This window comes from Mastigoproctus giganteus, chromosome 6, assembly GCF_048544385.1.
Source record: "Mastigoproctus giganteus isolate SK-2022 chromosome 6, ASM4854438v1, whole genome shotgun sequence".
NCBI lineage: Eukaryota > Metazoa > Arthropoda > Arachnida > Uropygi > Thelyphonidae > Mastigoproctus > Mastigoproctus giganteus.
The window spans coordinates 205,558,487-205,581,745 of NC_143580.1; the positions used below are offsets into that span (position 1 = coordinate 205,558,487).

A 23,259-nucleotide genomic window follows, 5' to 3' on the forward strand; every position below is an offset into this window, starting at 1 on the left:
AAATGGGTATTCAATGTAACCCCTTAAAGGTGATGTTTAAAGAGTTACAACTAAGGGCAACTAAGGCCAGTATGTGTCTGTCAGAGTTACTATGTTCATTTTAATGACTTATGGATATATCAAAGTGTATTTATTATTCCAAGATGTTTAATATATATAAAGAGCTCGCTTAGGTTTGCTTTGTCACCAAGTATATGAAAGAGGGTTAGAGAAGTTTGCAAGTTTGCTAATGATTGGAAGGATGTGGTTCGAACAGCTGAATAGGATGGACAATCAATCAGGATGTGCCTTACTGTAAGTTGTAACTGACAGACAGAGAAGAGCGGGGGATCTTCTCTTAGAAGTAAATATTTGTGAGTGAGGATGGTATGCCCAATACGCAGGCTTGTCAATATAACTTCTTCCTATCAATTTGTACATGAGCTAGAATGCCATGAACACAGATCTTTTTTTATTCTGTGGAGTTTATTGCATGGTTGGTCCCTCCAAAGTTGTTTCCAAATGGAAGTATATTTGGTACGAAATACATCCCTATAATCTGTAAATGGTAGAAACTGAAAGTTATCTTGTATATTAAGATCTGGATTTTTTGCAGCTTAGTCTGCATGATTATTTCTTGGGATTCCAACATGGCTGGGAATCCAACAGACAGACAGACACTTGTTTTCTTGCTTTATGCAAAACTCAAGTTGTTTTTTAAGATGTTGAATCAAGGAATTTGAGGAATATTTGCTATTCTGTAGAGCTGCTACTGCACTAAGGGAGTCAGTATAGATTAGAGCAGGTAGAAATTGGTGCTTGGTAATATCATCCAGTGCTAGTTTGATAGCATATAATTCTGCTGTGAAAATACTGCAAACATGAGGCAAAGAGACAGATATAGTATATTCCAGTAAAACTACTGCAGCACCTACTGAGTTGTTCAATTTTGATCCATCCGTGTAAATCTGATGACTGTTTCTATTTTCAAAACTGTGCAGTGCGTGAAGCTTCTGTATAATAATTGGAGAGATCTCTTTTTTATTCCTGTTTGTAAGATGTGATATGGACAAAGGCACAGTCGGCATCCAAGGAGGTTCTGAGTTTGTATCTACTGCAGAAATGTGCTAGAACTATAGCACATTTCTATAGTGAATTTGAGTGGCTATAGTTTGCTGTCATTTCACTGCTGAAGCATAGGAACATGAAGGTTTGGTTGCAAGTATCTGTTTTCTTGCTTCCGGATAAGACACTATTTTATACTTTGTATTTTTGTATTTGTTTTCCCAATATCCACATTTTGCATGTCTTCGAAAAAGCAGGATGATTGCCGTGACAGTTTGGACAGAGTGGTGTAGAGGAGGTGCAGTTTGCTTGATTGTGTTCTTTCGATCCTCAGAGCGGACAGATGGGATCACTGCGACATGTTGCTTGAGAGTGTTCGTATCGCTGACAGTTGTAACACCTTATTGGATTTGGTATATATGGTCAGATTTTGCAATTTAAATATCCTGCTTTAACTGAGTGGGGAAAAGAAGGATTGTTAAAGGTGAGAATAACTGATCGGGTTGGAGTGAGAATGCCATCTTTCTTCATCATTATCCTCCTAACATGTATCACTTGTTGTTCTATTAGCTCGTGCAGTAACTCTTCCTTTGAAACAGTCAAAAGGTCCCATTCAGTAATACAGTAATACCCCGACTTACACGAACTCGGAGTTACGCGGTTCTTGATTTTTTCGTTTGGCAATACTGCCGCCCACTATCTTCAAGGTCGTTTTTCATGTGTTATTGATATATACGGTGCGACGGCAGAGAGTGAGAGCGAAAGATGAACAAAATTCAACTTTACTGCGCATGAGCTGCACACATATACAAGAATTTGTATTTCCAACTGTCATATTTATATGTGTGCATTCGAATTCATGCTCAACGCTTGTCGGAAATTACATCGTTTTCACGAGAGAAATGGATCGCGTCGATCGAGCCGTATACAGTCAGTCCTCGTATAACACGTGTTGACACTACACGAATTCGATCATACACTATTTATAAATACGGTAATGATATCTTATAATATAACACAAATCGAATTGGCTTATGCACGATTCGCCTTTGTGTTTACAAGAAATGGCAGTCGAACGCAAAATCACCCCAACCGAACGCAACACGATAGGAATGAAGAGAAGATCTGAAAATGTATTTGTTTTAGGGGGAAACACATTTCACCATAATAACGTAAAAACCAACACAATTCCAGCTCTCGGTATGCAATTAGATTGAGTTTACTACCAGTTTATAACAGATTCCACTAGCAGAAATGCAACTGGATTTTTATTGTTTTATGGTAGTAACCCCTAGAAATGTGAGGTGTTAATAGTGTATCTCTGCCTTTATGGTGTTGTTTATTCAGTTGCTACATGCACGCAGCTTTTTTTATGCGTATCAAGCGTGCCTCCTCATTTTGTAATTGTGCTTTATTCCCTAAAAATGAGTAAAATACTTAAAAGGTGTGAAAAGGAAGCGTACTGGTGAAGACACTGCAGATTCAGAGAGAAAAAGAAAAGCAATTATCGATAAACAGAGGCGGACGGGGTCAAAAATTTATAGTGGCCTCATACTATGGTTTATGGCCAAAATCACACAGGCCCACCGGGGTTTCCCCGGTAAGGCTTATGGCCAGTCGGCCTCTGTCGATAGAGAAAAAATATGAAATTGTGAAACGCTTTGAGCGAAATGAAAGACCATGTGATATTGCACGTGCTACAGGCCTAAATGATGCAACGGCGAAAAGCACACGACAATTGCAAACTTTACAGGTCTCAGCTCAATTGAAAAGGGCTTAAAAATTTTAGAAAACAGACTACAACGAAGAACGCATTATAGCTACAAAGCAAGGAATAAAAAAATTATTAGCTTGCTACGAAGAAATTCTGCATGGGAAAAAAGAAGTCTCTGTGTCGTCAGACGAATTTGTTAGATTTTATGAAGCCATCGACATCGAAATAACTTTTTTACGTAAGTCATTTATTTTTTAATACATATTTTGTATTAATATGTATAAAGAACTGCAATTTTATTAATATTTTTCTTCTAAACTAGTGTTTTTGTTAGCCGTTGGTTCCAATTAAACAAAATTTATATGTATTTATATGCAAAGTTGTACCCCGACTTACGCAAATTCAACTTAAGCGATTTTCATCGGACCCACCTATCGCGTAACTTCGGGGTATTACTGTAACATCTTTCGATGTAATCAGGGAATCATGTGGGGTAAGTTCAACTGGCAGTCCTACAAAAGTTTTTGTTTTTAGCAATTTCTCAAATTGATGACTTAGTGAGGTTTCTACTAAGAGATCACCTGATTGTAATCGTTTTATCATATAATATAATAACAATAACATATAATAACAACCCATTGGGAAATTATCCTCAAGAAGGGAGATAATTTTCCAATGGGTTGTGATGATAATGAATGTATCACCAAAAAGAAAGGAACAGTAGGCTGCGAGCTGTTGATTTTCATTATCTTAGCCTGAGACATGTTCAGTTGTAAGTCATCAGATTTATTGGAATTAACCCTCTCCAATCTTGTGTTGTTAGTTTTTTGGTCCATTTTAAACTCCTTTTAGTCCTGGGTGGTGTCTTTTCACCCAGGTCTAGCCCTGCCATGGGGAGGCAGGAGTAGTGCCACCAAGTGACCAAGCGAGTAAAATAGAAGGTTAGTACACAGAAAAATTAAGAAAGGTTACTTTCCTTTCTGAAACTTCTTCGTTATGCTTTAAGAAAGAAAACTCTTATGATGAATAACGGAAGAAAAAAAGTGTCAACTCAAAGGGAAAAACTTATTTCTAATATAATTGCAGTAGAAGTCGCAGGGAAGATCACTTGGCGTCAAGATTTGCTTGGCACCCGGGGTCATGAAAAGAGGTATACAGTTGATGAAATGGTTTCAGTGAACGCAAGGTTAATAAATCAGGTATTACAGATGCACCTATATACACACATGTATAATTTAACATAAACACTTCTATGTTAAGGCCCAAATTTTCAAAACAATGCTGTAACAGCATTGTTTTGCTGTAACATATCACATAACACTGACGGTTTCATGGTAGTATTGGTGACATTAGTAAAAGCTCGTATATTGATAAATTACACACAGTATATATCTTTTAAATGTTCCTAAAACATTTCAGATGTTTTATCATTTGTTAAACTTATTTTAAATTCTTCAGTGAAAGGATCTCTCTCTCTCTCTCTCTACATATATATATATATATATATATATATATAATTATACATATATTTAAATAATTTTGAACTAGTTGAAAAATGGAGTATTTCATAATAAAAATAAAAAGGAGGGTACAGCATACATCAGGGGCAGCAAAAAGCATATTCCTCTACATGATGCTTGAAATATAATCATATAAATTAGAATATCTATATACATATATCTGTGTGTGAGAGAGAGAGAGAGAGAGAGAGAGAGAGAGAATACAGGAATATCAAACCTCTAAGAGTATTAGAAAGTTTCATCTTAATAAATAAATATAATAATAATAATATTTGACAGTATAAATATTTAATATTGAGGTAAACTTCTCTTATTCTTTTACAAATAATAATAATAATAATAAATAAATAAATTTATCTTGGCAGATCTTTGAATGGCGAGTGATGTTGCACACTGATCATATCAACAGTGTAGTATAGTAGGTCTGCCAAGAATAAGTAACATTAGTCTTCTCTACTGGTGAAGCATTGCTTATTCAAAGTAGGTCAACACATCAGGGCAACTCATTGTGAAGGCGTTCACAATGAGTTGTGAACACGAAATGTAACAAAAACAATGCTATTTCACTTACTTCGGTGATTTAGTATGCACTAACTTGTTCATCTAATAAAAATTGTATTAATTTACTTTTTTTCTTTTTTTTTTTTTCATCAAACAATGCATTCATTACACTATATAATATCGGTGTAAATACACCATAGATAACTGCTAAGAAACTGCAATGGTAGTGTTGGAGGCATTCATTTGCTCCGTTTCTCATATTGTGCTCTTCCTTCACAACGAGTTGTCATGGTATTGCACTACCTTGAATAAGTAATGCTTCACTAATAGAGAAGACTATTGTTACTTATTCTCAGTGAGTACCACCACCCAGACGGCACTGTTTATTATTATTATTAGCCACATGGTACAAGGAAGCCTGAGGCTTATGCTGCACCAGCCAAAAAAAAAATTCCTGAGTTACCCTGAGAGAGAGAGAGAGAGACAGAGAAGTAGAAAGGAACCACCAAGAAAGAGAAGAATGATGATATCCAGCTCAGGACCCTGAATTTGCCAAGCCCATACTCACCAGATGTGAGCCCACAGGGTCAAAGCTATTAGCCTATCGGTGGGTGGGCAGGTACTCTGGTACTGCAGACATGACAACCCAGTTATGAAGATAATCACACAATATGAGAGATGTCAAAAAGTTTATAGGATAATATTTAAAAATAACTAAATGCACAAGGCAGAATACGTTAAAAATTTAATATCTATATAATATCGGTGTAAATCCACCATAGATAACTTTTAAGAAACTACGATGGTAGTGTGGGAGGCATCATTTGTTCTGTTTCTCATCACAAAGGTGGGGGGGGGGGGCTCGAAGGGTGAGCAGTTTAACTTCTGTTCCAGGCAAAATAATGGAGTCACTGGTGTAGGTGGAAGATGACTTTCATCAACTGGTGAAATACCACCACTTTGCTTATTGGAGGCTTGAAGTGGTGAAACCCATGTTTAGTCTCTAGAGCAAAGTTTCCGGCATCCCCCTCCCCCCCATACTTCTCCTTCAACCCATGCACGGTACTAAGTACTATAGGTTTTGATACCTTTCGTGTTTGGGGTTTTCATAAAAAAAAAAAGATGCATTGCAGGATCATCTAGACAAGACTGCAGCAATAATTCAGACAGAGCGTGGGTTTGTTAAGGGAAAGTCTTGTCTGACAAATTTCAATGGACATTATGATGTGGTTACAAAGGAATTGGATGCAAAAAATAATTTTGATATCATATACTTGGATTTCAGGAAAACTTTTGACACCGTTGCATGAAAGACTACTGTACAAATTGGAGCAGAATGGTATTAATAGTAAATTGCTACAATGGATAAAAGGATGGTTGAGTGGGAGAAGACAGAGGGTGGTAATCAATGGGTGCTGCTTTTCGTAGACTGTTACTAGTGGAGTCCCACAGGGTTCAGTGTTGGGTCCACTGTTGTTTTGAATATTTATCAATGATATTGATGAAGGTATATCAGGCTGTGTCAAAGTTTGCAGATGTACAAAGGTTGGCATGGTTGTTGATGATAGTAATGGCAGTGTGCTACTGCAACAGGATCTAGAAAATTTGGGCAGATGGGCTGAGAAGTGGCAATTGAAGTTTAACCTTGAAGTTTAGCTTTTCGTAGACTGTTACTAGTGGAGTCCCACAGGGTTCAGTGTTGGGTCCACTGTTGTTTTGAATATTTATCAATGATATTGATGAAGGTATATCAGGCTGTGTCAAAGTTTGCAGATGTACAAAGGTTGGCATGGTTGTTGATGATAGTAATGGCAGTGTGCTACTGCAACAGGATCTAGAAAATTTGGGCAGATGGGCTGAGAAGTGGCAATTGAAGTTTAACCTTGACAAATGCAAAATACTGCATATGGGTAGAAGTAACCCCAGAGAAACGTACCAACTGTGTGGTACTACACTAAAGGTGGTAGAAAATGAAAAAGACCTGGGAGTAATTGTGAAGTCAGATATGAAGTTTTCTGAGCAATGCAGACAGGCTGCCAGGGCAGGTCACTGGATTTTGTCAATGTTATATAGGGATTTTTCTAGCAGGGAAAAGGAGGTCATTGTCCCTCTGTATAAGGCAATGGTCAGGCTATGCCTTGAGTACTGCGTACAGGTCTGGAGGCCTCATTTTAGGAAGGATGTAGATTTGCTTGAGCGTGTACAGAGAAGGGCAACAAGATTGGTGAAGGGATCCTCTTACCAAGAGAGGCTTAAATTTTGCAAATTACAGTATCTGGAGACTAGGCACCTGTGAGGTGATCTGATTGAAATGTATAAGGCCTTGAATGGGTTGAACATGCTGAATTCTGATGGGATTCTTCCACTTGTTCAGATTACGAACCGAAGGGGGCATAAATTCAAATTAAGGAAAGACAGATGTAGAATAGATGTGCGGAAATTTGCCTTTAGCCAGCGGGTGGTTAATGGCTGGAACAAACTTCCATCTGTCGTTGTGGAAGTTGATAGGTTAAATAAATTTAAGGAGGAACTGGACAAACATTTAGAGAGAATTGTTTTGTAAATTTTTTTTTTTCCCGATGCTGCATAAGCTCATACACTTGCTTTCTTGCATCACATGCCACTACTCCTACTATGACGGTGCTGTCTGGGTGGTGGTGCTTACTGAGAATAAGTAACAATAGTCTTCTCTATTAGTGAAGCATTACTTATTCGAGGTAGTGCAATACCATGGCAACTTGTTGTGAAGGGAGAGCACAATATGAGAAACAGAGAAAATGATGCCTCCCAACACTACCATCGTAGTTTCTTAAGAGTTATCTATGGTGTATTTACACCGATATTATATAGATATTAAACTCTTAAATATATTATGCCTTGTGTTTAGTTATTTAGTTTAGTTATGCATTTAGTTATTTTTAAATTCATTACACTATGTAAAAAAAAAGTATGTTTATATTTAACTTTTTCTTATATGCATTTTGCATATTGAATCCAAAAGCATCAGTGATTTTTCTCTAGTGACAATATTTTGGTAACAATTGAATTTTTATGTTTTGACGATATATTATTTCTATAAGAGGTTGGGTTTTTTTTTTTTTTTTTTAAGTTTACTATGGCTAACAAATGAAGTTATTTCCAGGCTCATTCTATTTATTATTATGTTTGTAGATATTATAAGGTAAGTTGTGTGCACTTCATTTCTGCTGTGGCAGCTGCAGATCAATGTTAGGATAGTTTTGTGATCATCATAGATGTATGTCTTTGCTATACCTTAAATATCAAGGTACAGCCACCAAACCATCGTAGCAACTGCTCTTTTGTGTGGTGGATATATTAAAGTTTAAAAAGCCTGCAGATTGAAAGGCTATAGTTTACCCCAACATACCATCTTCTATTGCTGTGGTGCCACAAAATAAAGATCTGCCAATTCCCAATCTGCCTTCCATAGAAAAAGCCTTCGGAACTGGATGATGAATTTGGTGAATAGAATTGGGATTTTACCTCAGGACTCTGTTCAACTAAAGCATCACACTTCCCTAATGAGCAAGAAATGAATGGCTCAGTGAGGGAGTTGGATCTGAACAAGTCCAATGCAGAGCTCCTGACAACTCATTTAAAAGAGAGGTGACATGTCACTTATGCACATTTTTATACTGTAGCACTTAAAACAGTAACTGTTTCAGTATTCCAGTGCTGTTTTAATTTGATTAGTCTTACGAATAAATCGATATTAATCACAATCCAGAAGGATAGCATCTTTTCACAGACAGTTCAAGTAACATTTTGAAAGCTGTGGTGCTTCACAATTCGAATGTACACTGATCAATTCCTATTACACACTGTTCATATTAAAGACTATAAAAATGTGAAGCATGTGTTAGACAAAACCAAATATGATCACTATAAATGTAATTTCTGTAGGGACTTAGAATGCTTGGTTTCCTTCTGGGTTTTCAAGTGGTTCTACTAAGTTCTGTTTGTTTGTTATTTGGTTTTTAGGAGCATTAGCAACTAAGGCCATATTGCTCCGGGATATGTGGTGGTCATTCCCTGATCCTCCGCATCCTCCATATTTGGTGGTCACGGGCTCGAACTCCAGTCTAATCATGAAGCGTGTGCTATGCACTACTGCTCCTGCCCACCTGGCTAGGGAGGCACCATCTGATTATAGTGGATGAAAATTTAACCCCAGGGACTCACATGTGGTGAGTATGGGCTTGGCACACCCAGGATCCTGAGCTGGATATCACCATTCTCCTATTTCTTGGTGATTTCTTTCTACTTTTGACTCTCTCTCAGATTTTTTTTTTTTTTTTTTTGGCTGGTGCAGCATAAGCTTCAGGCTTCCTTGCACCATGTAGCTAATAATAATAATAAAAATAAAAATAATAAAAAATATGATATATAACCAGGAAATTCATCAGGGGACTACTCCTGACCATGTATCCAAATTTGTCATTGGATAGGAAAATTCTTCTTCTTCTTCTTCAAAGTTTTTAATTCTGTTTCCATCAAATGTTTTTCACCTGTCGATTTTCTGTCATGCTCTTCAATGGATTCACTAAACCTCCAATCAACCGCAGATGTACCTAACTGTGCTTTTCTCTTTCTACCGCGGTTTGTCATCTTGGAAGTTTGGAGCCGTAATCTATAAACCCTGTTATCTGATCATCTAAAATTTACCGGATTTTATCTCCTGTAGTTCTTAATTGTTCATGTTCTATTTTCTGTTTCACATGTTCCTTCACATTTTGGCATGTCCACGGCCTTCTGTCTGACGTTTCATGTTTTTAGGCCATCTTTCCCAAAATTTTTTTCAATGATTGATGTCATCCCTATCTGTTTCTCTAAATCTATAAAAACTCGGTGATCTGTCATTGTTTCTCCCTTTCGCTTTCTGGCTGTGTATGTCGCTCCTCCACTCTACTTAATGACTCCAAGTAACTTTTAGTTTTGGTTTCGATTTCCCTTCTTATCTACAAGTCTATGGTATTAACACCCATTTTTACTAACACTTGCTTATATCAGAACCCTTTCTTTAAGGTTGGGCCTTACACACCCGGTAAGTTCAGTATTTTTAATGACTTTTCCTACACTTTTTTTTTGTTTTTTCTGTCTTTTTCTATTTTATTCCCCGTTCGCAAAACTATTAGTGCAATACGAGGGTGATACAAATGCTCCGTCTATCCTAAATCCTATCGCTATTTTGCCTTCTTTTGAACATCTTTTCTACCCTTCCCCTCCCCTAGAATTTACCATTCCCTATACCATTTGCTTGTCTATACTTTTTTCTTGCACTTCACATACATTTGTATTATATTCCACATTACACTTTTGTAAATTTGTATATATTTGTATTTATTTCAATTTACATTTTTTACACTGCGTAAGGAATACCTTGTCTACTAGTATTACTATAAAAGGCTGCATATTTGACCCCCCCCCCCTTTTTCAAATACTACAGACAAGTTTGGAAATGCAGTGATACATGGTCAGGAGTAGTCCCCTGATGAATTTCCTGGCTATGTATCATATTTTCATCTACTATATTCAGATTATACATATTTGCCATCCCATGATTCAACCTCTTGCTAAAACTGCCCTCCCATATCTGAATATAGTGTTATTTATTTATTTATTTACTTGTGTGTATATATATATATATTTCCCCCCCCTCAGTCCCAGTTCATTTTTGCACTAGGTTTTTCAAATTCTTTCACCTGTTTAACCACTACTTCACTTCCACTTTCCACTATCCCTTAAACTTCTCTTAGTTCTGGCACCTTGTGGACTTTTCATTTCCATTTTCACAGACATATTTATTCTACAAGCCACACATTATTTATATCCTTTTTCTTCCTCTACTGCTGCACTGAACATTTTGGAGCATTAGACATACTATAACTGTTGTTATTTTCCTTTTTCTGCTTATTTTGCTTCTTAACTGTTATATATTACTACTATAGACAAATGTATTTGATCAATGCATTGAATAGGGTTGCTGACCTGTCAAGTGTAATTACAATGAAATAAACTGAGAATTCCTGCAAGTTAAAAGCAGATTACCTGAAATGAAATGAAATTAAGATTAACTTAAAAATAACAAAAATAATAAAAATGGTACCTAATGCTGTAGGTCATAGGACTTTAACTACGTCTTCATAGGGGCGGTCTCCATAGCCAGGTGGGCAGGAGCAGCAGTGAGTAGCACATGCTTCTTGATTAAACCGGGGTTCGAGCCCATGACCACCACATATCTCCGGAGCAATATGGCCTTAGTTGCTAATGCTCCTAAAATCCAAACAACAAACAAACAATCATAGGGGCGGCAGGCAAAACCATAGGAGCCACAGCAATAGGCAAGGTCTGTTTCTGTTATGATGGAAAAGTACAAAAGGTATACATCATAGTCGACCCGGCAGAGACCAAAAAGGAAAGAATAAAAAGAATATAATTCAAAAAATAAATAAAAGTAAAATGCTAAAATAAAACTGATAAAATCTGTCAAAGGAAAAAATGCTAAAATAAAACTGATAAATTCTGTCAAAGGAAAAAAGAGTGAAAGTATGAAAGAAGGCAAAATGCATGCCCAGTTTGAAACTGGGCATGCCCACTTAAGATGAAAGAATAAAGTCAGGTTTATTTGACAACTTACTGTAAGATTAGACCAGAGATGGTGAAATTAGCAGAGTGTAGCGAACATAGGGCTGTATGGGGGACCAAAGATATTTCGGCTCATTTCTCTGATCTCCCATACAGCCCAATCTGCTAATTTCACCATCCCATTTGCTACACTTTGGTGTTTGCTACACTCTGCTAATTTCACCATTTCCGGTCCGATCCTACAGTAAGCTGTCAAATAAACCTGACTTTATTCGTTCATCTTAAGTTTACTTTGTTTAAATTTCAAACTGGGCATGCATTTTGCCTTCTTTCATACTTTCACTCTTTTTTCCTTTGACAGAATTTAACAGTTTTATTTTAGCATATTACTTTTATTTATTTATTATTATTATTTTTTTAATTATATTCTTTTTATTCATTCCTTCCTTTTTGGTCTCTGTCAGGTCAACTATGATGTATACGTTTCATACGTATACATCATAACAGAAACAGATGTTGCCTATTGCTGTGGCTCCTATGGTTTTGGCTGCAGACCCTATGAAGACGTAGTTAAAGTCCTAGGACCAATAGAATTAGGTACCATTTTTATTTTTTTTTATGTTATTTTTAAGTTAATCTTAATTTCATTTAATTTCAGGTAATCTGCTTTTACCTTGCAGGCATTCTCAATTTATTCCATTGTAATTACACTTAACAGGTCACCTAACCTACTCAATACACTGATCAAATACATTTGTCTATATTCCATTATGGTTGCTGAATATTTCTGCTATAACTAGTAGTATCCTGGATCCATAATCCAATTAAACAAATTAATAATTTTTTTGTTCTTTTTTCAACGTTCAGTTTTATCAATACATCCTATTATTTTTATTTATATATATATATATATATATATATATATATAAATAAAAATAATAGGATGTATTGATAAAACTGAACGTCTAAAAAAGAACAAAAAAGTGCTGGAATTCTCCACCCAATTCAGCAATGCAAGCATTTACTCTTTTCCTCATGTTTGTTGCAACCCGGTGAAGATTTTCTTCAGTGATGCTTGAAATACACAGCTCAGTATTTTTGTTTTAGTTCTTCTAGTGTGTCTGTGTGGATTATTTTTGTACATGCTTTCTTTCAAACATCCCCAAGAATAGAAATCTGGTGGTGATAGGTCTTGATGTTTGGGAGAGCCAGAAGTTTCGAGAAATGGTGTGATCACCAAAGAATTCACACACTATCTGCATTGTTGAATTTTCTGTATGAGCCATAGCCCCATCTTGTTGAAACTAGCAGCATTGCTCATTGCATTCCAATAAGGTTATGAAATCCATTTTTATTTCCTGGTAACATTCAGTAGTTACCGTACCATTAAAAATGAGATCAATAACTTTCTATTGAGAAACAACACACTACACTGACTTTCAAAGAGCAATAGTTCTCTCGTGGAAGACATGGATTTTCCGTACTTCATATTCTAGTACTTTGAGTATTAACATATCCCTAAGATGAAACCACACTTCATCAGTATAGAAAACTTTATCTAAAATGTTAATACACTTGAATAAACTAAATAACATCGGTGTAGATACACCATAGTTTACCCATAAATTTTAACTACGTATGTAGTGTAAAGGCATCGTTTTAATCGTATCTCATATTGTTGTTGTTGTTATTTGGTTTTTAGGAGCATTAGCAACTAAGGCCATATTGCTCCGGGAATATGTGGCGGTCATTCCCTGACCTTTCCGCATCCTCCGTATTTGGTGGTGACGGGATTGAACCCCGGTCTAATCAAGAAGCATGTGCTACGCATTGCTGCTCCTTCCCACCTGGCTACGGAGGTGCCGTATCTCATATTGTGGGTGCCTTCACAACAAGATAGCTGGTATTGCACTACTTCAAATAAATAATGCTTCTCTAGTAGAGAAGACTTACTGTTATTTATTTTAAGTGGATACCACCACCCAGACGATAGTTTCGAAGCTAGTGGGCTTCATCATCAGTAGGTGGGCAGGTACCCTGGTAATGCAACATGCCATTACAGTTGCGAAGTTATTTCCACAATATGAGAGATGCCAAATGGGGTAGGTAATAATAATGTATTAGAAGATGAAATGCACAAGCCATAATTTCTTATGGGTTTAGGTTGTGATAGCATGTTGCATTACCAGGGTACCTGCCCACCCACTAATGATGAAGCCCACTAACCTCGAAACGATCATCTGGGTGGTGGTATCCACTGAAAATAAATAACAGTAGTCTTCTCTACTAGAGCAGTGTTATTTATTTGAAATAGTGCGATGCCAGCTATCTCGTTGTGAAGGCACCCACAATATGAGATACAATTAAAAACGATGCCTTTACACTACATATGTATTTCAAATTTATGGGTAAACTATGGGTAATTACCTAAACCCAGTGCTTTTTTTTGGGACAATACACAACAGTACGGCGTACCGGCCCCTTTATTAACAGTGATGTGTGACGTTTGGATGCATTTGTAATATTCTGTAAATTTTTTTCAGATGTTTACCTACTATTCAAATAAGCTTAAAGTTATTTAACTAAATTTACATTTTTCACTGTCTATTGTTAAGATATTTTCTATATAAAACTGTATAACCATTTTTATAATTCTAATATACTCAGTCGGACCTCTGTTTAAGGAAGTCCTTTTATAGCGAATTATTTTGAATTCCCCTTAGAAGTTACATTTAAAATACTTTCCATTGAGCAAGAAAATTTTCATATAACGAACGGATTAGGAGAGAATTAACTCGGTACGCACTGTTCGCATTTCTGGCCTTCAGGCAATTAGTGCTGCTGGGCGAATTAAGAGAGCTAAAGGGATTACCAATCTCAAACTTAGCGGTACCTGGTCAAACCTATCCAACCACCTATCCGACATATGGAGAAGTCGCGCTGGTCAGCAGTGAGCAGATCAAGGTGTATACCCAATGGGCTCTGGTCTACCTTCTACTGCAGTGGTGTCCAAACGTTTCCTTTACGGGGACCATATTCAAAAAAATCCAAAGTTAGATTTCTTTAATGTGTTACATTTTCCATATCTTGTTGCTTCTAAAAGTAAAATTTAAAATATTCAAAAATTTTATTAAGTACAGTACACAATTACATTTACTGAACAAAACATTTAATGAGAATTTTTTTTGATAATTAAAAAGATTTAAAATGCTGTTTTAGTTCACTTTCGGGGTGGGTGGGCCATAAGTTGGACACCGCTGTGAATCAACTGTAAGAGTCCCGTTCAAGAATCAGAAAAGTTATTTTCTTTTACCCCAACAAATAATCATCTGTTGTTTTGAGGAAGTGCGTTATCCACATTTTTCTGTAAATTTTCCTTATTTCTGTTTATATGGTCACAGTACCTGAATATCCAAATGACACCGACATTTTGGACAGTCTCAAAAAAAAAAAAAAAAATTGAAATTCAAAAACTAGTGACAATACCGATGACGAGAGAAGGAAAACGAGGACAACAAATGTATTAAACCTTCCAAACATGAAATGTTGGCATTTGGTGAAAGCGAAGTTAGAAAATTGTCAATTAGGTTACAATTAAATGCAAGAGATACAATTCGGGGATTTTGGGGGTACCTAATTGAAAAGATGGTTTCAGAAGAATTGAAGCATTTTATGGACGCTCTGAGTACAATACCAGTTTCATTGAGTGAATGTGAACGAGGATTTTGACAAATGAATCCGATTGTCAGCCAAACCACAGCTTCGTTGATGACAAAAACAGTTTCTTCACTACTATTTCTTAAAATTGTAGGCCCACCGCCAATCGGCTTAGATCCAGAAAAATATGTCGATTCATGGCTGCTTCGGTTGTTATTTGTTATTTGGTTTTTTAGGAGCATTAGCAACTAAGGCCATATTGCTCCGGGGATATGCGGTGGTCATTCCCTGACCTTTCCGCATCCTCCGTATTTGGTGGTCACGGGCTTGAAACCCGGTCTAATCAAGAAGCGAGTGCTACGCACTGCTGCTCCTTCCCACCTGGCTACGGAGGCGGCTGGCTGCTTCGGAAATGTTATTCAGCAAGAGACACAAACAGGAAGAAATGAAGTCGGCATAGAGTGTCGGATGAGAACATAATAAAAAATTTGGAATGTAAAAATTCTACAAAAACTTTATTATGAAATTATTTTTACTTATTTTTAGGGGCCATAGTCTAACGAAGGACCCTTAAAATGTCACTCTGTTGTCTGTATCTCTGGAACCACTCAACCTTATTTCTAAAATCTAATATTGACTTGAAATTTTGCATGGGTTTGTACATCGTGTGGGCCAACATAACATACTGATCGTTGCTGAACCTTGTTGACAAAAATGTTGTCGACAACCTATAGCTTATTATACACCGTTGGAAAGAGCTCAACAAGTACATTTAAAATCTAATTTTAAAATATTTTTAAAATTAAAAATAGTGGTGCCAGACAGGAAAATGTAATTTGTGTCCCCCCCCATTTCCATCGTAATGGAGCTAAGAATTTAAAAATCGCATTATTCAATGCTTATCAACAGAAAACTATTCCAATTGAAATCTATCATTTACTTTTTGTGTTAAAATTAAAAAAACAATTTTCTATTGCACTTCGATAAGTGCACTTCGTTGTACTAAGTAACTCTCCTTTTGGTGACAAAAAGGTTGCTAAATAGTTAGTTAATAATTCTATAAAGATCATCTATAAATTTTGCGACAAGAAGTATTTTTTAACAATTTTCAAAGCTGGAATTGTCCCGGCAAGGAAGTACTCAGAAAGCCAGTGTTGAGGCTGCGGTGGTGGGAAGGCGCCTGCACAGAGTCTTACACAGCCCTCACCTGCCAGTCGCTTCTCCCCCAAGACTTTAATCGCTTCTCCAAGAAGAAGTCTGAGTTGCTTCTCCCAACCTTGTCATTCGCAACAACTGAAAAGACTCAAATAGACAACGTTTTCGTTAGTTCCTCAGTTTTAGGACAAGCCGGGGTACTAGAAACTGTTTTCAGTTACCATAAAGCTGTCTATTTGAGATACTACATTAACGACCAATCATGACTATGAACCCTTCATCCTGAGTGCCCGGCACTCAGTAGTTGACCGATATATTTACTTATTTTATTCACATTTTATTTATTTTTTTATATACTTGAATAATAAATTTATGCTTAATAAACTGTATTAATATACTAAATTTGTTGTTCTTATTCCAAAAACATTACTACGAAAGTAACAATATCAGGAAAAAAAAAATGTTTAGAGTACTTTTCATATCCTTTTTATTTTCATTTTTTTATAATAGCAAAGAATGAGTACTGGCACCTATTTTTTTACAAAAAAAGCACTGCCTAAACCTATAGGAAATTATGCCTTGTGCATTTCATCTTCTAATACATTATAATTCTCTTGAATAAAGCATGTAAACCACCTACAGTATTGAATCTGTTTTCCCTATCAGGTTCTTTGAGTTCCTGCATAACATATATATGATATGGGTGGAGTTTTAAAATCTTGGCAGCTTTATGTATACACTTCTGTAAGATAATCCACTCTGCTGTAAAAGTTTTCTCAGGGATTTTCATGGAGATATTTCGTGATTAACGAAGTCTGATGAATATTGCCAACACTATTGTCAGCCAACACTGATGGCTGACCAGAACATTTTCTGTTAAAAATGGATATTCATCCATTCAGATTTTTAAACACAGCATCTCCTTTAATAATTCTCTTTTATCTATCCTATTAAGTATCTAAGGAAAAAGACAGAGAGATTCTGTCTTCTTTTCTATCTTATCTTTTCTACTTCTTCAAAATTAAAGCACCTTCCAAAAATCTATATTCCTATTCCATAAAATATAAAATGTCTATTGAGCAATACCGTTACTGTTTGAAGAAAGAGTTTCTGAAAAGTTCTTATCATGTATGGTCCTTCATTTCTTTATTTTTCACTGGGACGTATATTCAATTAGTCAAATTATGAAGTTAGTTAAAAATATACAATTCACTTAGTTTATCTTTGGTTTTAATCTGTATAATGGTTTCAGGGGTTCATTTGTTTCACTAGGTTGTAAGTAATTTTTTGTAATAAGTTTCTTTAGTACAAAATTTGTATGGTGTATATAGGCATGGACATTTATTTGTAATTAAAATAAGAGTATGTCTCAAAACAGAAGCATACCTTGGTTTCCATAATAATTATAATTAGAAATTTGCTGCAATCACTAAAATACCTGATTGTCACCTGGACAATGAAGTCATAATTAAATCAAGAAATGTTGATATGTTCAGAAACAACCAGAAATATCAAAAAATTCTTCATTCCATTCTAATAAATTATATGCAGAATTTGAATATATAAGTACAATGTGTACAACAAGATATAACAGAAGGGAAAAAAGACCACAAGAGCATATCCAGCAGATGTGAGGAGACATTAGAATAACACCGAATCAGTCTGGTACGGTAAGAATTTGAACACTAAAAGACATAATATTAGATTCTTACTGAGTGGCAAATGATGCAAGAAAGCAAGCTTATACAGACTGGAGAAAGGGGGGGGAAATAAACTTCCCATATCGCCTGCCCATCCCTCTAATAGTTTGTATATTCTTCCTTGAATTTATTCAAACTACCCACTTCTACAACACTAGATGAAAATTTGTTCCAACAATGAACACTGGCTGAAGGCAAACTTCCACAGACCTAGTCTGCAACCATTATTCCTTAATTTGAATTTATGCTCCCTCATTGGATAGTTTGAGCAAGATAAAGGATTCCATCAGCATGGAGCTTACTCATTCCATTAAAACCTCAATGAAACTATAAATAATAACCAACAGTCGAGGTATCCTCAAACTTGGAAATGGTTTCCTTTTCAAATCAGCTTTCTTCACATCATACATATTTTTTGTGCACACTGCTTCTCAAACACATGTAATAGACCATTTTCTGACATCTTGTATAGTGACGGCTTGCTTCACCTCTACATCAGAGACAAATTTATGTTCCTGTAACTCAAGTTTCAGCATTGTAAACACACAGAAATTGCATCATGCAGGTCAGGATTGCAGGGTGGGACTCACCTGCAGTCCAGACTTTCTGGCCTGCAGATGGGTCCACCAAAGGCTGCCACCTTCTTACTCAGATGTAATGTATGCGGCCATGCATTATCTTGAATTTAAAACCCAATCTTTCGTCAAGAACTCCAGTCTTGTTTTCTGAAGTACCAAGCTAAATAAGAATGCCTTTAGAGTCAAAAAATATAAAATAAATAAAAAACAAACAATACCACCATCACTTTCCTGGATGATGCAATTCAAAATTTCTTTGTGGGAAACAAGTTTTCATCTTTCCAAACACCTGACTACTGCTTTGATTCCAAGTCAGAGTCTAACTCAAGACTTTTCACAGGTGATTGTGGATGATAAAAAGCTAGTAATAAGAGTCATACTGTTCCGGTAGGCTTCCATAAGCATTTGTGTTTGGTAATCACCGAGGTCACAAGAAACTCATCTTGCACACACTCAATTCATGTTTAATCTCATTGTCGCAATATGGTAAATCCCTTCCAACAACAAATTTAAACTGGCAAATAAATCACTTAACAATAATCTTCTGTCCTCATACCACAATGAATTTGTTTTCATAATAGTAACCTCTGTAATGGCCCCAACTTCAAGTATCATCAACCACAGTTTTTTAACACCTTAAAAATAATTTCACCACCAGAATACCAGTGCTCTGCTCACTGCTTCTGGGCTGTAGGTTTTCTGCACCATCTCTTGACTGATTTTTCCAAGCTTCACACATTTTTGCCTTAAAATATACAAAGTATCATTGATGCCATTGAAAAATAGGTTTTGTCATGGAGCATACCAATATCAACCCAAGCATGGTACTATGTACTATAAGTTCTAATACCTCTTGTGTTTGGAGTTTACATAAAAAAATAAAAAAAAAAATACATAACAGAACACAGAAATGACCATGTACTACTAAACCCACCAAATGCCATGACACAATGTTGTGTATGTATCTCATCAATTAAGACCATTACAGGGTTAATGGTTTTTATTCTGTAAGCCACAAAATTTGAAAACAAGGCATCTATATAGGGATCCTATTGAGGTCTTAAAAGGTGTTCAGCAGAACAACTTAATGATGGGGGACATAGTTTTCATACAGGATACAAAGATGATACAAAGGGAAAGCATATTCAAATTAAGAAAAGATAATGGCAGACTGCATGTAAGAAAGTTTGCCTTTAGTCAAAGAGTAATCAACTACTGGAACAAGTTACCACATAGGCTTGTAGTGCCCAGAGAACTAATGTAGATGATTAAAAGATGTGTTAGATAAATAAAAAGTAGATAAAAATGCAAAACTAGAGAGAGAGAGAGAAACTTTTTTGACAGCAGATACATAAGCTTTGCTTCCTAGCACATGCTACCATTTTAATACTATTATTAAGAACAATTAACTGAATTATTGTTAAGTGAGGTATACCTGTAGATTTGAGAGTAAGTTTTTGGAAATGGTAAAACCTTGCACATTAGTCAAAGATTTTCTGATCGACTCTGATGGCCTGTCTATCAGTGGATCACTAAGAGTAAGGGCTGTTTTTCTCTGCTTTCAGCCCCTTTTTGGGTTAACAATAGGATTTGATATCCTGAAATTTCACCAGCTCACAATTTTAGTGTGTATTATGCTGTATATAGCCAAGCATTGTCTTGAAACAAAAACCAATGCTTCATTAAGAACTCCAGTATTTTTTTCTTAATGGCATGTTAAATGAGTTTTAAGTGTCTTTGTACATAACATACCAAACTCTTTGAGGTAGTAAAAATGTTTCTCATAAATATTAATTTCTCAATATTTTCTGTTTTTGACACAGCTGCTAAGGAATAATGCATTCCACATGTAAATAAAAATATATATTACCATACCATGCCTCACTTTAAATGTCTCTGTATCCAACAGTTTGAAAACAACTGCTATGATCTAAGTTTTGGAGATACTGCTTCTCATATAGGATGCTTATTCAACAAAAAGGATGAGAAGAGAGAACAACAAGTGTCCAAAATGCAGTTTGTAATAAAAACAATTTTTTATTTTTATTATTATTATTTTTTTGTAATAAATTTTTTTTTATTTTTATTACGATGTACAATCAGTCCTTTGCATAATGTACATGCACTTCGAAAAATGCATCTTTACTTCTGGCTATTATGTAAAAACTGGAAAATGTGACGTGAAAACTGATAATATTAAACATAGAATTTTAAATTTCAAATAACAAATAAAAATACAAAATTTCTGAATTGCCAATATAACAGAATAGTCTTATGTGATTTCAATTTTTGGTAAATTTACCTTTTTAGCTCTTTCTGCATCATCTTCTTTAAGTTTTTGACTATTTTCCACATCTTGTATTCTTTTGTTATAGTCAGCTTCTATTTTTAGGAACTTTTCATTTTCAAACCTTTGTTGTTCGTTCATTTTATTTTCAGCTTCTTTCATTTTCTCATCCACAAATGCCTGACTTGCTTTTATAAGATTTTCAGATTCTTTCCTGATTTTCTCATTTTCATCTCTGGCTCTCACTAATTCTGATGAATATTTTTCTTGAAGACACTTTTCCATTTCACAAATTTTCTGATCTGCTATCCTCTGCACTTCTAGAACCTGTACTTCAGCTTCTTTTTGAGTTTTTACTAAATTTTCTTCAAGGGTTTTTATTACTTCTTGTAGGTTTGAGGCTTGACTTGCAGCTTTTTCAAATGAATTTAAAACTTCCATAGCTTTCCAATTTTTCTCTCTCAGATCCTGTTATTTTTTTTTTTAAAGTATAAAAAAATACAGGGTAAAATAACTAAACAGCAACAACAGCAATTTAAAATTAATAGCACTGATAAAGTTAAAATATATATTAAAATGCATGTAATTTTTCATTAATAACACACACAAGTCTGCAAACTGAAATTTATAATGGGTGTTTCTGTTCTAATATGTTACCTTCCCTGAGTTATCCATGCTGAGTTCAAAAGTGCAACTTATTTTTAGGCACATGATGCAAGTGCAAGGTTTAACATAAGAAAGGCACCTGGGGCGGATGGGATCTATCCAGTTATTTTAAAGGAGGCGGCAAAGCAACTAAGCAAACCCTTAGCCATAATTATGAGAGCATCCTTGGACTCGGGGGAGGTTCCCACGGACTGGAGATGTGCAAATGTATCCCCAATTCACAAAGGAGGTTCGAAGGGTGACACGAATAATTACAGACCAGTTAGTTTAACTTCTGTTCCGGGTAAAATAATGGAGTCACTGGTTAAAGATGCATTGCAGGATCATCTAGACAAGACTGCAGCAATAATTCAGACACAGCATGGGTTTGTTAAGGGAAAGTCTTGTCTGACAAATTTGATTGGTTATTATGATGTGGTCACAAAGGAACTGGATGCAAAAAATAATTTTGATATCATATACTTGGATTTCAGGAAAGCTTTTGACACTGTTGCACATGGAAGACTACTGTACAAATTGGAGCAGAATGGTATTAAGGGTAAGTTGCTACAATGGATAAAAGGATGGTTAAGTGGGAGAAGACAGAGGGTGGTAATCAATGGGTGCTGCTCTTCGTGGACTAATGTTATTAGTGGAGTCCCACAGGGTTCGGTGTTGGGTCCACTGTTGTTTTGTATATTTATCAATGATATTGATGAAGGTATATCAGACTTAATGTCGAAGTTTGCAGATGACACGAAGGTTGGCAGGGTTGTTAATGACAGTAATGGCAGTGTGCTACTGCAACAGGATCTAGATAATTTGGGCAGATGGGCTAAGAAGTGGCAACTGAAGTTTAACCTTGACAAATGCAAAGTACTGCATATGGGTAGAAGTAACCCCAGAGAAATGTACCAACTGTGTGGTACTACACTTAAGGTGGTAGAAAATGAAAAAGACCTGGGAGTAATTGTGCAGTCAGATATGAAGTTTTCTGAGCAATGTAGACAGGCTGCTAGGGCAGGTCATGGGGTTTTGTCAATGATATATAGGAATTTTGCTAGCAGGGAAAAGGAGGTGATTGTCCCTCTGTATAAGGCAATGGTCAGGCCACGCCTTGAGTACTGCGTACAGGTCTGGAGGCCTCATTTTAGGAAGGATGTAGATTTGCTTGAGCGTGTACAGAGAAGAGCAACACGATTGGTGAGGGGAATGAAGGGATCCTCTTACCAAGAGAGGCTTAAGTTCTGCAAATTGCAGTGGCTGGAGACTAGGCACCTGCGCGGTGATCTGATTGAGGTCTATAAGGCCTTGAATGGGTTGAGCACGCTGAATTCTGATGGGATCCTCCCACTTGTTCAGAATACGAACCTACGGGGACATAAGTTCAAATTAAGAAAGGATAGATGTAGAATAGATGTGCGGAAATTTGCCTTTAGCCAGCGGGTGGTTAATTGCTGGAACAAACTTCCATCTGTCGTTGTGGAAGTTGATAGGTTAAATAAATTTAAGGAGGAACTGGACAGGCAATTGGAGGGTATGGTGTGATTTTTTTTTTTTTTTTTTTTTGGCTGATGCTGCATAAGCTCCTAGCACTTGCTTTCTTGCATCAGGTGCCACTACTACTACTACTACTACTTACACTGGAGTACAGTAAAATAACTGTGTGGTGGAGTTGAACTAAAGTTTGGTGGAGTTGAACTAAAGTCAGTAATGGAAGAAAGGGGAGTTACGATATGGTCAGACATGAAGACATTGTAGACAGGTTGCAAGGAACACCCATGGTGTCCTATTGATGATTTATTGAATATTTGCTAGTAGAGATAAGGACATCATAATCCCATTATATAAG

At 36.0% G+C, this 23,259-nt stretch overlaps 1 protein-coding gene across 10 annotated transcripts in view; it reads right to left on the reverse strand.

The window, feature by feature from the left end:
- LOC150084898 (uncharacterized) overlaps positions 1–23,259 on the reverse strand; it is a 437,743-nt gene that overhangs the window by 223,193 nt on the left and 191,291 nt on the right. For all 10 annotated transcript variants that reach the window (XM_090376690.1, XM_090376694.1, XM_090376693.1 and 7 more), the window contains exon 10: positions 20,778–21,230. In XM_090376690.1, the coding sequence (XP_090232816.1) occupies positions 20,778–21,230 (453 nt within the window). The remainder of the gene's footprint in view (positions 1–20,777; positions 21,231–23,259) is intronic.